We start from the raw sequence: 14,074 nt of genomic DNA on the forward strand, positions 1-14,074 counted from the left end.
AACACTGAGAAGTGTAAAATGTTCCATCTGGGGAGGCAGAATCCACAACAAACTTACAGGCTCAGTGGTGCTATGCTAGCTAGGATCACAGCCAAAAGGGACCTGGGAGTCATAATTGACCATAAAATCAATATGGTCAGTGTGCTGCTACAGTTAGCAGAGTAAACAGTATGCTGGCATGCATCAACTGATGTATCTCAAGCAAAACTAAGGAAGTTATTTTCCTGCTTTACTCGGCATTGGTGACACTGCAGCTGGAGTACTGCCTCCACGCTTCAAGAAGGATGTGGAGAAGCTTGAGAGAGCCCAGAGAAGAGCCACTTGTATGATTTGAGGCCATGAAGAGCAAGTCTTACGAGGAAAGGCTGACAGATATGGGACTGTTTAGCCTAGAAAAGAGAAGAGTTTGGGGGGATTTGGTGGCAGTTTATATCAGGGGCAAATATGTCAGGGCAGAGTATCAGGGGCTAGGCAAACAACTGTTCACCAAAGTGCCCCAAGGGAAAACCAGGAGCAAATGGTCATAAACTCCTAGAAGATTTCAGACTGGATATAAGGAAAAACTTCTTTATGGTTCTTGTAACCAGACTCTGGAATAGATTCCCTGCGGGGGTGGTGCAAGGCACCTACCCTGGAGATCTTCAAACAGAGACTGACGCACAGCTTGCTAGTGTTATCTGATACCAGCATTCTTTCCTGCCCAGAGCAGGGAGGCTGGACCTGATGATCTCACAAGATCCCATCCAGCCCTAAACATCTGTGAATCTGTGGCCTTCTGCTTGTGGTGCCTGAGAGACTGGTTGCTCCAGGTTCTCCCAAGAGCTTGTTTGTTTGTTTGACAAAATGCTTTCCAGTGTAGGTCGTACAAAAAACAATGTCACCTCCCTACTAGGTAACCTGGGGGTCAGGCCCCAGGTTTATTTGGGGCAGAGGGTATAAATGAAGGGCTAGTCAAGTGCCGAGCAGTCTGTATAATCCCCTGCTTATGGTTCTGGGGAGGCTGGATGCTCTGCCTCTCCCTTTCCTTCCCCCCACCCTCCAAAAAAACCCAAAACAAAACAAAAACCCTGTAGCTTTTCAATTCCTGAACTCCATTTGGCAGTTTCACCTTCCTGGTGCAAACCCTGCAGTTGTGGGATCTCAGGTTCATTTGGGATGGGAAGCAGATTGGGAGCAGGGGTTGTCAGGTGCTGGTGGCACTTTGTGGCCCCCTGTGTATGGTACCTTGAGGGGTGGGTGCTCCAGGAAGCCTCCCAAGAATTCCCATGCTTTTCCAACCCCTGTCCAGGTTATTAGGAAAGACTTTCTTGCCCTCTGCTTCTGGGCTACCGCTGCCATTCTCCACCCAAACCACAGCCCATGCCTCAGTTTCCCTGTATGCCTCACCTGGACAGCCCATGTCTGTACTTATTTGTACATAATTGAACTGTATGTGGTGGTGCTCAGACTGGGAGTAACCAAATATGTTGTGGGGAGAAGGTTGGGGGCCTCTGCTTCATTCCCAGTGCTAGCTGTTTTGGGACTTCCCAGACTCTGCCTCATTCTGCATCTTTAAAAGGATTTCCCCTAGAAAGCTGTTCAAGTACCTTGTACTGTCACCAGTTGGCATGGAACTGTGCCTGTTCATTGGGTAGAACCTGCCTGGCAGGGCTAGCTTCAAGAGTGCAGACTAGAACAGGGGTCAGCAAATATTTGGTCCCAAGGGCCACATATGGAGTTTTGATGAGCTGCTGCATGCTGGGTCAGTAGCCTGCCCCCCACTCTGCAAGAGCTCACCAAACTTCACCAGCTTTCAAGGGGAAACCTGCCATTTCCTGCATTTTTCAATGGCAAACAGAAAACACGGATCTCTGCACATGATACTAAGAATATGGGACAAATGCTGTCCTTCAGTCATTCAGCCTGGGGCTGGGACTTGATGTTCCTATTTTGGGACTGTCCCGCCCAATTAGGGGTGGGTGGTCATCCTAGGCAGCCATGGGCTGGATCCAGTCAGTTGTCAGGCTGGATCCAGCCTGCCGGCTGTATTTTGACCACCCATAGATTAGAGTGTGAGGAACAATTAACAAGTTCACTCCACAATGAGCATGGAATTGACAAACATTCTCTTTTATTACGTGCTCATTATGCAATGGCTCTCTTTCCCCCGCCTACACACCCAACAATTACCAGGTGTTTACTAGGAACTACGTAACACCCCCCACCCCAGCACACACCTCCTGCACTAGGTGAGCCTGCGTTCCCCATTGTGGGTCCCTAGCAGGGAAGTGAAATTGATATGGAGGTCCTGTCTTGCCCCCCTCTCCTCCTCCTTAGGTGGTCTCTGTAAGCAGTAGATCTTTAGGCAGTAGGATCCTGCATTTATTCCAGAGCAGTCTTGTTGCCTTGAATCAGTTTGGCAGGAGTGAGGAGCAGTGCAGTTTGGGATGTCTGGGGATGTTTTTACATATGTTCCAGGAGTGGGAGGGGTACTTTAATTAAAATGGTTCCAAGAGCTGCTTTACTTAAAGCACCAGCACTGTCTTGTGTATCAGCATCTCTGCGATTTCAAAATGGCGGCAGGGGTCCATAATCTAAAGCTTGTTAGATGAGCATTAGTTAAAGCACCCCCACCACCATTTTGAAGCATGGGGACACTGATACACAAGATGTGGAAGTTAGCTGGAACACGCTAATTAATTGAGTCTGCTTGAGCATGCTAATTGCCTCTGCTCTGACATGCTGTAATTACAGTGCATCAGAGCAGCCTCTGGACACATGTACAGGCACCATGGATGACTGACCAGACACTAGGCACGGAATGCTCGCTGTCCACACCTAACATTGAATCAGTTCACCGAGGGCTGGCTCAAACCAGTACTTGATTTTTTCCCCCTGTGCTCTTGAAACATTCCAAGAAGTTTAAACCATTTTTATGTACCTCCAGACTTGGGCTTTAAAGGCACTTTTACATGTGCTCCGACACATTCTGATTAATCAAGTCTGCTACAGCATTCTGATTAGAATGCTCTAGCATGCTGCAGCATCTCATATATTCAGCATCCCTACATTTCAAAGTGGCAGTGGGGGCACTTTAACTAAAGCTTGTCATACAAGCTTTAGTTAAAGCACATCTACTGCCATTTTGAAATGTGGGATGCTCAATACACTAGCTGCTGTGGGTGTTTTAATTAGAGCAGCTTCTGAGACTGCCCCCCCCCACTCCCAGCATGTTTACAGATGCCCTAAAGTATATTTAGAATGTTCTAAGCATAACATCGGTCTATGCCCTTAGTTACACTCTCCATGGGCCACCAAAGATCAAACTCGCATTGCAAAATGGTCTTTGTATTGTGCTTCATGGTGTCTGCTCCTGATCTGAATTTTTGCTGCCTACAGGGTTTCTCCATTCCATGCACCTATACATTCCAGCCAGACATGTTTGTGCTGAGACTCGTCAACATGCCTATTCTGGAACCAGACACTCCTATGAAACAAACTATCGTCTCGCCTGTTCAGCCGCTACATGTCAAGTGAGTCTGTTTATGGCCCCAGGTCTATTCCCTTGTAGGCTTGAGGATCTGAGTTCTTATCAAAGTTACCTAGTACAGATATAGAATACTTATTGCCAGCATGGGCTAGCCCATGAATAGGGGTCCTGTGCCTCAGAGAAAGTATGAGTTTTGCTTCTGTAATAATTCCCCAGAAACAGAGGTATAGGGTTTGTGGGGTGGGAGTATCACATGAAGGCCTGTTCTCCTCATGGAAGGAGAAAGACACTCTCCTTTCTAATGCTCTTAGGAATACAATTGCAGGGGTATTTCTCAGAAACTTCTATTCCTAGCCAGGACTATAGCAGTGCATACCAGAGTTCCCTTGTGCTGAGGCTAGAAGCCCCTCTGGATCCATGGAGGGGTCCTATGTCTGCATTTTAGGGAAACAAATCTTTCTGGTCATTAGTGTCGTGGGCTTGTTGGTATGGTGTGGAGTGTATAACTAGCTCCTATTTTCTGCAGGATCTTCATCCCTCAATACACAGCCAGGATGCAATTTGAACTGCTGACTTGTGTGATGAATGGAACAACAGCATGCATTGTGCGGGTGATGTTGGGTTCAGTCACGTTGCCACAATCCTTCCAGAAAACTCTCCACTGCACAGCAAGAGTAGGCTGCAGCCTGATCCTTGACTCACCCCCATGGGAGAAGTGGCTGCAGATCATGGCAGAGAGTCTCAGCACTACCAACACCAGTGTCTTCTTAGAAATGATTGCCTCCTTCACAGGTGTGTCCCACCTCTGTCAGCCATAGAGGGAAGGGCTTCTGCACACTTTAGTCTACTCTGCCCTTCTTGGGTTTTTGCCAGCCTTTGAGTTTGTTTCCCATAGTCTACAAGCTTTGGCTCCCTGGCATGGCAAGGGGCACCCATGCACCTCAGAGGGCTGGGATCCACTTGCTGTTTATATTAAGCAGTTCCTGTTAAATGTCTGTAAGCACCATGTCTGAGTCCTTTTCTGCTGTGCAGTTATATGCAGGGCCTGCTGTCTCGGAGACCTCTTTTATACTGATAATTCTTTGGAAAGCTCAGGTTTTCTGAGTCACGGACTTCTTCCTAGGCAATTTGAGAGGCATTGACCAGCTTAGGGCAGCAGCGAGAGGTAGCATGAACATTTAAACAGAGGTGCTAGGATGATAATCATATGTGGGCTGTGTTTGGCTCTGCTATGAGCTGGCTGGCAGATTATTCTGGACAGACAGAGTGGATTGTAAGAGACAATATTGTGGGTGGGGCTGTCTGGACATGTCTTGAAGAGTGATTGTCCTCTGTCTCTGAGAAGCAGTGCCTCAGATCAAGTGTGGGACTGCTGTAGTGGGGGACTTGAATTGTTGCTCCTTGGGTTGTAGTGGGAAGAAATTCACCATGGTGGGTGGCTGGCTGCTGTGTGCCTAGGACTCTTTGTGTGACATTGGAAGATGAGTTCCATGTTGTAGAGCTCTGGTGACCCTTGGAAAGTTACTAGTTATATTTCAAAAAGCCTTTCTCTCTGCCAGACAAGAGTTCTGTGGGGATTCTGCCTGTTCCTGCTCCTGCAGCATATTTCAGTAAAAAACAGAGCTTCATTCGTGTGCTCGCAGGGTGGGGAAAGGAAGCAGCACCCCCGGCTGCTCTGTACATGAAGTGCTTTGGCTTCTGCAAATGCCTGACTGAGCTGAGCTATTGGCTTCTGCGAGAGCTGGGAGCATCTGAGTACCACATTTGCTGGGGTGCATTCCTAGGTCTGCCACTCACTTCAAGGCAGGGTTAACCCATTCTCCACTGCTTTATACAGTGCTTAGGACGCTGAGGAGCCCTGGGGCCTTCCGTACAAGGAGCAATTAGTAGGTGAGACGTTCTTGTGCTACTTTGAGGTACTGCCCATCCACAGATGCCTCCTACCCTTTGTGTGCTGTAAGTGTTTGTCAGAGTGTGGTATGTTGGTGCCCTATGTCTTAAACACTTGTCTGTAAGGCTGCATTGCATGTACTGCTTCTGCCTCCATGTTGAAGGCAGAAGGCATAGATGATAGCGTGTCTTCTTTCTTCAGAATGTTGGGGTGTAGAGGCACTGCCAGTCAAAAGGATTCTTCAAGAGATGTTATTGTCCTTGAAACAGCTAGAATAGTGCCTGAGTTCTGGCCCTGTCACTTGAAGGATGGGAGGCACTCCCGAAAGTGCCTACAGGGGAAGCACAAGACACTCAGATCTTAAAAAGTTGATGTATGTGTCCTTGAGTTGCAGCTCTCTCAGAACTAGAGGAGTGATTCACAACACAGGTAGTGGGGTCTGAGTGCTTCTAGTCTATGAGCATCCCCCACCCTATCCCCTTCCTCCAGGCCTGGCCTTCTTGCTTCAATGAACAGGTATGATCCAGAAACATATGCTTGCATTGTTTTAGAGCTGCACTGGTCCAAGATACTTTAACAGACCCCTCTTTTCCTGTTTGCATTGCAGCTTGCAAGCCAGAGAGCACCAGTTCTTTCCTTAACCTCTACAATATCCTGAATCAAAGCCAGAGCACACAGGCATTGGGTGGGAGGCCCAAAGGAGTCACAACAGGAATGATGAGAAGTGTCACTCTGCCTGCAGAAGATGCTGCATATAACTCATCCAACCAAGGGAGCTTCTGCCTCCAGAATCAGCCTATTATCCGAGAGGATCTGGATGTTGTGTCTGTGAGATTCCGACTCATAAATGGGCCCAGTATTCTTGTCCATTCTGAATTTCCCACCCTCCTCCTCCTCAACTTGAATACTGGCAAGGACAGTGGAGGGATCCTTGTAGTGAATCTGCTGCTTAACAAGGTACAGTGTGCTCTCTTGTAATTGTATCACCTTTGCTTGATGTAGTTTTGCTTCTCTGTTTCATCATGTACATGCTAGAGATTAGCAGTCTGGGGGTTGTGTATGCTGGCTCAATAAAAGGACAAGACAAGAGTGGCCGAGAGTGTGTGGGGTCCTAGTGGAACCTTCCTCTCCTCCTGCCAATTATTTTAAGAGTCTGCCTCAGCTGTCTCTAAAGCTTCCTGCCTAATGGTTTTGATTCTACTGGGGGGATAAAATTACTCTGAGTGGGAAGTAAGAACTCTTGCTCACATCACCAAGAGGAAGTGAATAAGCATGTCAGCAGATCACAGCTAGATCAACAAACAGGCAAAGGGAAAGAATTCAGTCTTCACTAAGTTCCTGTCTAGTTTACCAAGTTCCTGCACCATGGGGCTGCCCATCTTGAGCACGATAAAAATAAATCTAAACATGTCACAGGACCAGCTTATGTGGATTCTAGCTTTGACCTGCCTGAAAGCTGTTGGATGCTAGTGGCAGGAAGTTCTCTGGCTCAGAGCTCTCTGCTGCCTTGTAAATGAACAGCTGTGTGGCAGCTCTGTGGAATATATTGGAAATGGTGCCCAGGGAAGTGCCTCATTAGCTTGCTCTCCAAGGGGGGAACTTGGAATTTCAAAAAAGAGAGCACAGTCAGTGTGGCCCAAAACTAAACAACTAAGGGATATGAGGTAGGACATGGAATATCTTGGATATATAGCCACATAAAGAATTTAAGTGTGGCCAGAAGAGTGACACATTCACCTAGTCATGGGTGGGAACACTGGGAGGGGCTAAACTTCACTGAGTGCTGGACATTCATATTTACTTAGCTGCTTACAGGTTGACCAATGCTACTGGAATTGTTATTGGCTTTTGCTGCTTGAAATAGGTTGGCCTGGCCCAACTGGTATCTGCCTTAAGTGTGAGGTCATACCATCAGCACTGGGGGCAATGCTGTTTATGACAGCTGCCAGTCTAGATGTCATTCATGACTTCTACCATCTGAGACCCTAAGGCTTTGTTCTCCCAGCACCCCTGGCACTCAGAACAGAGCTGTTATCTCCTTTACAAGTGGCAAAGCTGAGGCATACAGTGGCTTGAGTGACTTAGGTTACACCAAAAACAGCCCAAGCTAAGAGCCAGTTTTGCCCCATACCTGCATAAATGTTCAGCATGCATGTAGTATGTTACTGCCTCCTGTAACACACAGTAGGTAATGGCTCCAGGCAGGCCAGGTATGCCTTTTTATCCAAGCACAGCAAGTGGGAGCATTCCTGTAGTCCTGTGACAGTCCTTTCTTAGACCCTGTCCTCCCAAAAGCAGTACTGGGTTGGTAGTTGGGTTTGAGCTGCAAGCTCCAATATCAAATGCTGCTTTTAGGGGCTGCAGAGAAATGCATGGTAGAGTTATGTCACAGACTGGGTATATGCAGGGAGGAGCCAGGTAATAACAGCAACACGGGGAAGGGAGGATGTGTGTATGTGTATATGTGTGTGTGTGTGTGTGTGTATGTGTATATGTATGTATGTATATGTATATGTTGGGAAGTGTTTGGGGGTTTGGATGTGCTCTTTCACACTGTATACATTGCATGTTATTTACAGACTTCCCTGAGCTTGGACAGTGTCAGCGTATTAGCTTGTGTGAGTGCTGCCTCTCCGGTATTGTCCCTCAATACCACACAGAGCTGCAGAACAGGTATGGGCACCACTTAGCTGACACCCAAGTCTGGCTTGGCCAGTCCTCCTCTGGCTCTTGCTTTTATGCCTTATGTGCTGTTAATGTCCTAGAAGCATAATCTGACAGTTGGCATGGGAACATGGGAGCCTTTTGGGTAGTTGGTTTCAGTTTGAGCTGCCCTGTTTGGAATTTGATACCCCAATTTTAATGGGTCCCCACTGGCAGGGAGCAGGATCTTGTTGCCACTGTCCAGCCTCCTTGCAGAGGAGGATTGTGTTCCTGTGCTGGAGCTCTCCAGTTCTCGAAGGCTGTACCCAAGGTGAGCACAGAAGGGCTGCTTGGCTTTGTAGGTTTTGCTGCATTGAGAACACCAGTGTAGTGACAACTTCTCTAAGCACTTGCCAGCCCAGATGTGATCAGGGTTCCATTGCATGGGGTTGTACAGCACAGACACTGCTGTGCTTTTAGTGCTGCAAGCACTGATGGGGCTGGCCAGCAGGAAATCTTAAATCATGCCTGAACACTACCTTAGGGAGGGTGGGAACATGAGGTATGGACCTTTCATGTTGCCCCCAGATCACAATAAGCATGTCAGGCATGTTGGATTCCCTGTCTTAGTCTTGCCTGAAGACCCAAGGCAGATTATTTCTTCAAAGGAGAAGAGGCTGTAGTGGGCAATGTCTCTCACTGATCCACAGCTCAAGGATTGGTCTCAGCCTAGAATTGCTGTTCATCTTTCTGCCCTTCTCCTTGAGTCCTGAGAGCTTATGGCCATCTTGTGGCATACCACTCATAACAAATACGCTGCAACTTTTATCCCAAATGCTTTTCCTACAGCTTTTGTCCAGGGTTACCTTTTGAATGTGACTGCATCCTCTATGGAAACAACACTGATTGTTCCATACCCTGAGACTGAGAACTGGTTCCTTTCCTTGCAGCTTCTATGCTCAGAGGGCCAGAGGTGAGTTTACTGTATGCTTCCCTGTGGGGGAGGGTGGAAACAGGCATGCTCCCCACTCCCCCAAGCAGGTAAGTTTGTGAGGGTAGGGGAAAGGGCCATGAGTGGAGGGGAGGAGTGAGAGGAGGAGAAAGGACTGTGTGGCTGGGGCCCCACTCACCTCAGCTTCTGCTGCAGCTGCTCTGGGAGCAACCGATGCCAATGGCTTGCAGCTGCTGGGCTGTACCTTGCCCCGATCCCTCCGGGGCTCCAATTCCCTTGGGGCACTGTGCCCTGAACCTCCTGGTGTTGTGTAGCCCAGCAGCTGTAAGCAGGTGGCATCTGCTGCTCCCAGGGCTGCAACAGGGGTGGGCAGCAGCCTGCAACAGGATGAGAACAGGCTGGGGCTACAGGCTGGGCCCAGCAGAGGCACCAGGCTTTTCCTGGCACTTGGGGTGGGCCGTGACAATGGGAGCGGGGCTGCTGCCACCACAAAATTCACTGTAGCCCTCCCCCCCTCAACCTGCCTTCCCAGCACCACTGCTGAGTAGAGCCTGGTGCTTTGTTTTAGCATCTCTGGGTGTGTGCACAAGTACTCAGTTGACTTAAAATAAGGCAGTTAACTAAGTTGACTTAAGCCAAGTCAGAGCGTATACACATACAAGTCCTTGACATGGTGGCAACCATCCTGTGAGTTAAGTTGACTTTAATGTGACTCCAGATAATACACCTCAGAAGTGTATTATCTTGTGCCACATTTAAATCGACTCTGCTCCACGTGTGTGTACACTCTGACGGTTAAGTTGACTTAAAGTTAAGTTGGCATAATTATCAGAAAATTAGTATGTGTGTACACACCCCTTCTGGCTAATGTAACTTAACCTACAGTCTGATCTGCTGTTGGCTCTATGGCAGAAGGACTAGCCCAGGGACAGACCTACAGAGCGCTCAGACCCTGAGGCTTCAGGCAATCAAAGGTGATTAAACAAATATCAGTAGGTACTGAGGAAATTTCTCATTCTCTCTCCATATCACCCTTGCAGACCGTGTCCAGCTGTTCATTGGTAAAGTGCTGAGTCACTATCCTGCCCATTTGCTTGGAATATAGCCAAATAGTCTGGTCCCAGTCATGTGTGTCCAAAAACAGGTTTTTTTCCCCACATCCCTGCTGGCCTATTCAGTAGTCACCTCCTGGATTGCCCTTCTCCTCTGGAATAGCACAATATTCTCTGAAACAATAAGAGGGAATCCAGTTCAGAAGGACACTAGGACCAAGAGATTGAGCTTTGCGGCCTGAAGCCCAGCTCTCAAATCCATATATAGGCTCTGTGCAGGTACAAAAATATCAGCCCTTGGAATAGGTAGAGGGAGAAGAGGCTGGCCCCTTTACTTCTGGGCCTGAGCCTGCTAGCTCTTCAGGCTCTGCAAAGGAGCTAGCTTGAGAACTAAGAACAAGTTGCTACAATCAGTATAGTGAACCTCTTGCTGAATACAGTGAGAGCCCTGCAGATGACACTAGGCAATCCTTGACCCAGTGTCAGCATATGCATATGAGCCCTCAGTTTATATAGGGGAGGATATCTGTAGCACTATAGGCCAGCTGGAGACCTAGGGCTGGAAAGGATCTCAGGACATCATCTAGTCCAACTTCCTTTTCTAGACAGGATAATTCCTGTCCAAACCATCCAAGCTCATTGTGGCAATCAGCAAAACCCAGAAGTATGGGATAAGCCAAGTACTCCTGCTCTGTAACCTGGGGGATCATCTGCACGAGACACTTCATTGCACAGTAGAGTAATTTACTGCACAGTAAAGCATCAGTCTACATGTACAGGTGCTTACTGCTCAGTAAATTAATCTATTGTACACTTAGTTTGCTACCTGCAAATGCAGCTAGTAAATTAACTGTACAGTAGTTACTGTTCAGTAGCACATGTGTAGATGCTGACCGGGAGCAAATTTGCTCTCGGTCAGCCCCACCACCAGGGAGCCATCCCCAGACTTGCCCCAGGAGCATGGGACTCAGAGTTTCTGCAGCCCCAGGGCTGGGATGGCTCTTTGCCTGACCCAGCCTGGTGTTTAGAACTCTACCGTGCCCCTAGGCCCTGTGCCACCTACTGCCTGCCTCTGACCATTGGGTTCTGCAGCAGCCTCATGGACTCTGGCAGTGGCCTCTGGGCCAGCCCCACATGTGTCCCTGTGCTGCAGGCATGTGCCCAGGCCTGGCAGCACCTGAACTCTCAGCCAGAACTCTCGAAAGCCATCAAGGGAGCCACACTGGCATCCTTCCTAACACCACGCTTCACGCCCTGGGACCCCAACTGGTCCCAGGAAGAGATCACAGACTTTGTTGCACTGTGGGACAGTGCCAAAGTCCACAACCAGTATGACCAGGCCAGGCACTCCAGTGCCTATATCTGTGAGGCCCTGGTAGGCTGCATGCAGGAGCATGGGCACAAGTGGCCAGCATGACAGTGCTGCATAAATGTCAAGTCCCTGCAGGCACAGTGGTTCCATGTCACTGATCACAACCACTGATTGGGGCTCCTTGCAGAAACATGCCTTTTATGTGGCAGCTGGACCACATCCTCACTACCTGGGGACCCTGGAAAGAGCTGGACTGTGTTCTTCAACATGGATGGCCTACCAGAGCCTCTGCCACAGCCTGGTAGAGATGACTTGTCTGCAGGGGAGGGCCCCTTGGTGCACCAGGTGCAGGTCCTGTCCAGTTTCCCACCCCAGGCCTCATCAAGCAGCACCAGGAGCCCAGGCCAGTAGTTGTCATGCCAGCTCTGGGTGCACAGGCCCACTCAAGAGGACAGCCTGGGGATGACACCATCCACTGTGACAAGCTCCAGCTGCTCCCTGGAAGGGACCACTGTCCAGGCAGCCATGAGCTGTGACCTTGCACCCCAAGACAGTGGCAGACGCCACACATCATCACCACCTGTGGGGACCGATTTTGAGCCAATGGGAATACCTGCCATGCTCATCTGGTAAGCTCCACACTGGGAGGAGGGCCAGGGGGGATGGCAGCAATGTGGCCACTTGGGTCTCCCGCCCACCCCCAGGCTGAACACCTGTACTCAGGGGCCCCACATGGGGACAGGGCCCTCCCCTCTCCTCCCTGCCTTGCCCCTGCCTCCCCTTCCCACCCTGCTTGGCCAAGCTCCCCCCTGACCCCTGGAGTTCCCTGCCACAGCACATAGGGAGGCAGGAGGCAGTACAGAACTTTATTGAGCAGCCAGTGCTCTCCCAGCTAGGCAGCCAGGGGCTTCTCACATGCAGAGAAACTCCTCAGTGCCTGTGGCAATCTCATCCTCAGTCACAGGCAACAGGGACTCAATACACAGGTAGAGGTACACCTCCAGGCAGCAACGCACGTTGCAGGGAAGCACATATTTGCCTGGGGCACCATCAAAGCCCAGGGTCCCATGCCAGTTCTCAGGTGCTCCTGGGGCACCATGGCAGTTAGGTTGGCGCCACAGGGGAAGACTGCCTGGCCTGAAGGAAAAGAAAGGGGAGTGCATCTGGAGCAGCCATGGCAGTTGCTGCTAGAAGCCAGCCCTGGCCTGCCATGGGAAGTAGGCAGGAAAGGCAGGCTGCAAGCACCAAGCAGGCTACCTGTGCCTGTGGAGGGACTGGGGACACAGGTGCTCAGTTGGCAGCTACCTGTGGCAGTGCCTGCCCAACCAACTTACCACGATCCCTGGCACCTACCTGTGTGTACATGATCCTTGATCTGAGGCTGGGCAATGCACAGCTCTAGTGCATGTTTTCTCATAAATATTGCAAACTCTCAAAAACAGCCTCTTTCTCATGGCTCTGCATGTCTAGCAGCTGCATGTGGAGGACAGGTACCAGCTGCTGCTGGGCATGCATCCTCAGGGTCACTGACACCCTCGGCCAGTGCCCTACATATGCAGCACCAGCTACAGAGGCAGGAGCAAGGTAGCCCTTCTGCTGAACTGGCTGATCACTATGCTAGAGGAGTGGTTGAGGGATTTGCAGGCCTGGCATGCTGCGGACATTGTGAGCAAATGGGAGAGGGTTGCACTTGAGCGGGACGGGGATTGGGAGGACCAGGCATTCTATGAGAGTCTTCTGGCCCTTAAAGAGAAGCACATTGCCCTCCTTGAGAGAATGTTGGAGGCTCAAGTTCAGGAGCAGCAGGCCACCATAGTGGCCAGGGCAGTGGAGGCCACAGAGGACCACCACCAGGTGCTAGATGCTATCTTGACTGTAGCAGTCAATCATCTTTGTGCTGCCTGCTGCCCAGCCCCTGGCCCCAGCTGTTAGCACCACTGTCCATCAGATTGTACTTTAAGTATCCCTAAGCACTATTAACCCTTAAATGGAATGTGAAATATGAATGCAGACAACTCAGTGTCCTAAAATCAAAGTTTCGGGCAACTTGGTGTCCTAATGTTGCCCTGTGGGGTCAGGCCAACTCAGGATCTGAATATTGTGCTGTTAGACAGCAGGGTGTGACACAATTCCACATATACAAACACACCAATCGGGTGCATACACACTCACACTACCAGCTCAGGCACATGCATATACAAACCAGCCTAAGCACATGCATACCTATCACCAGTTCAAGCACATACACTGTACACCCCAGAAGTTAGACACAGATCACTAATTCGTATATCATGCACACAGATAGATAGATAGATACACACACTCTCCCTCTCCCTCTCTCTCTCTCTCTCTCTCTCTCTCTCTCTCTCTCTCTCTCTCTCTCTCTCTCTGTCTCTCACACTAGCAACTCAGATACACGCATGTTCATGCACCTCTATCACCAGTTTAAGCCCATACACGCTACACACACCAAATTTAGACAGAATCAGTTACCAGTTACCAACACCTGCACATTCAATACACATATGTGGATTACTAATTCATATATCACACACGCACACTGATATCTATATATATATATATATGTGTGTGTATTCACTAATTTACACACCACCCACGTACACACACACACACAAGTGAGTTCCTAAGTTGGGTACTGTGATATGTATGTATGCGCTTGGTGTACTTGGAATAGCTGGAGAAAGGTTAATGTAAGAAAGTAAAAGTGTAGGGAGTGAAGGTTGCTGGAAATTAA

General features: G+C 49.3%; 1 protein-coding gene across 2 annotated transcripts in view; it reads left to right on the forward strand.

The window, feature by feature from the left end:
* The window catches only part of PGAP6 (post-GPI attachment to proteins 6), a 59,118-nt gene that overhangs the window by 20,900 nt on the left and 24,144 nt on the right, over window positions 1-14,074 (forward strand). For both annotated transcript variants that reach the window (XM_090023273.1, XM_090023274.1), the window contains 5 exons: window positions 3,379-3,512; window positions 3,996-4,261; window positions 5,968-6,317; window positions 7,940-8,033; window positions 8,853-8,976. In XM_090023273.1, coding sequence (XP_089879399.1) covers window positions 3,379-3,512; window positions 3,996-4,261; window positions 5,968-6,317; window positions 7,940-8,033; window positions 8,853-8,976 — 968 coding nt within the window. The remainder of the gene's footprint in view (window positions 1-3,378; window positions 3,513-3,995; window positions 4,262-5,967; window positions 6,318-7,939; window positions 8,034-8,852; window positions 8,977-14,074) is intronic.

The sequence above is a fragment of the Crocodylus siamensis genome, chromosome 12, assembly GCF_052110815.1.
Source record: "Crocodylus siamensis isolate JL-2025a chromosome 12, ASM5211081v1, whole genome shotgun sequence".
NCBI lineage: Eukaryota > Metazoa > Chordata > Crocodylia > Crocodylidae > Crocodylus > Crocodylus siamensis.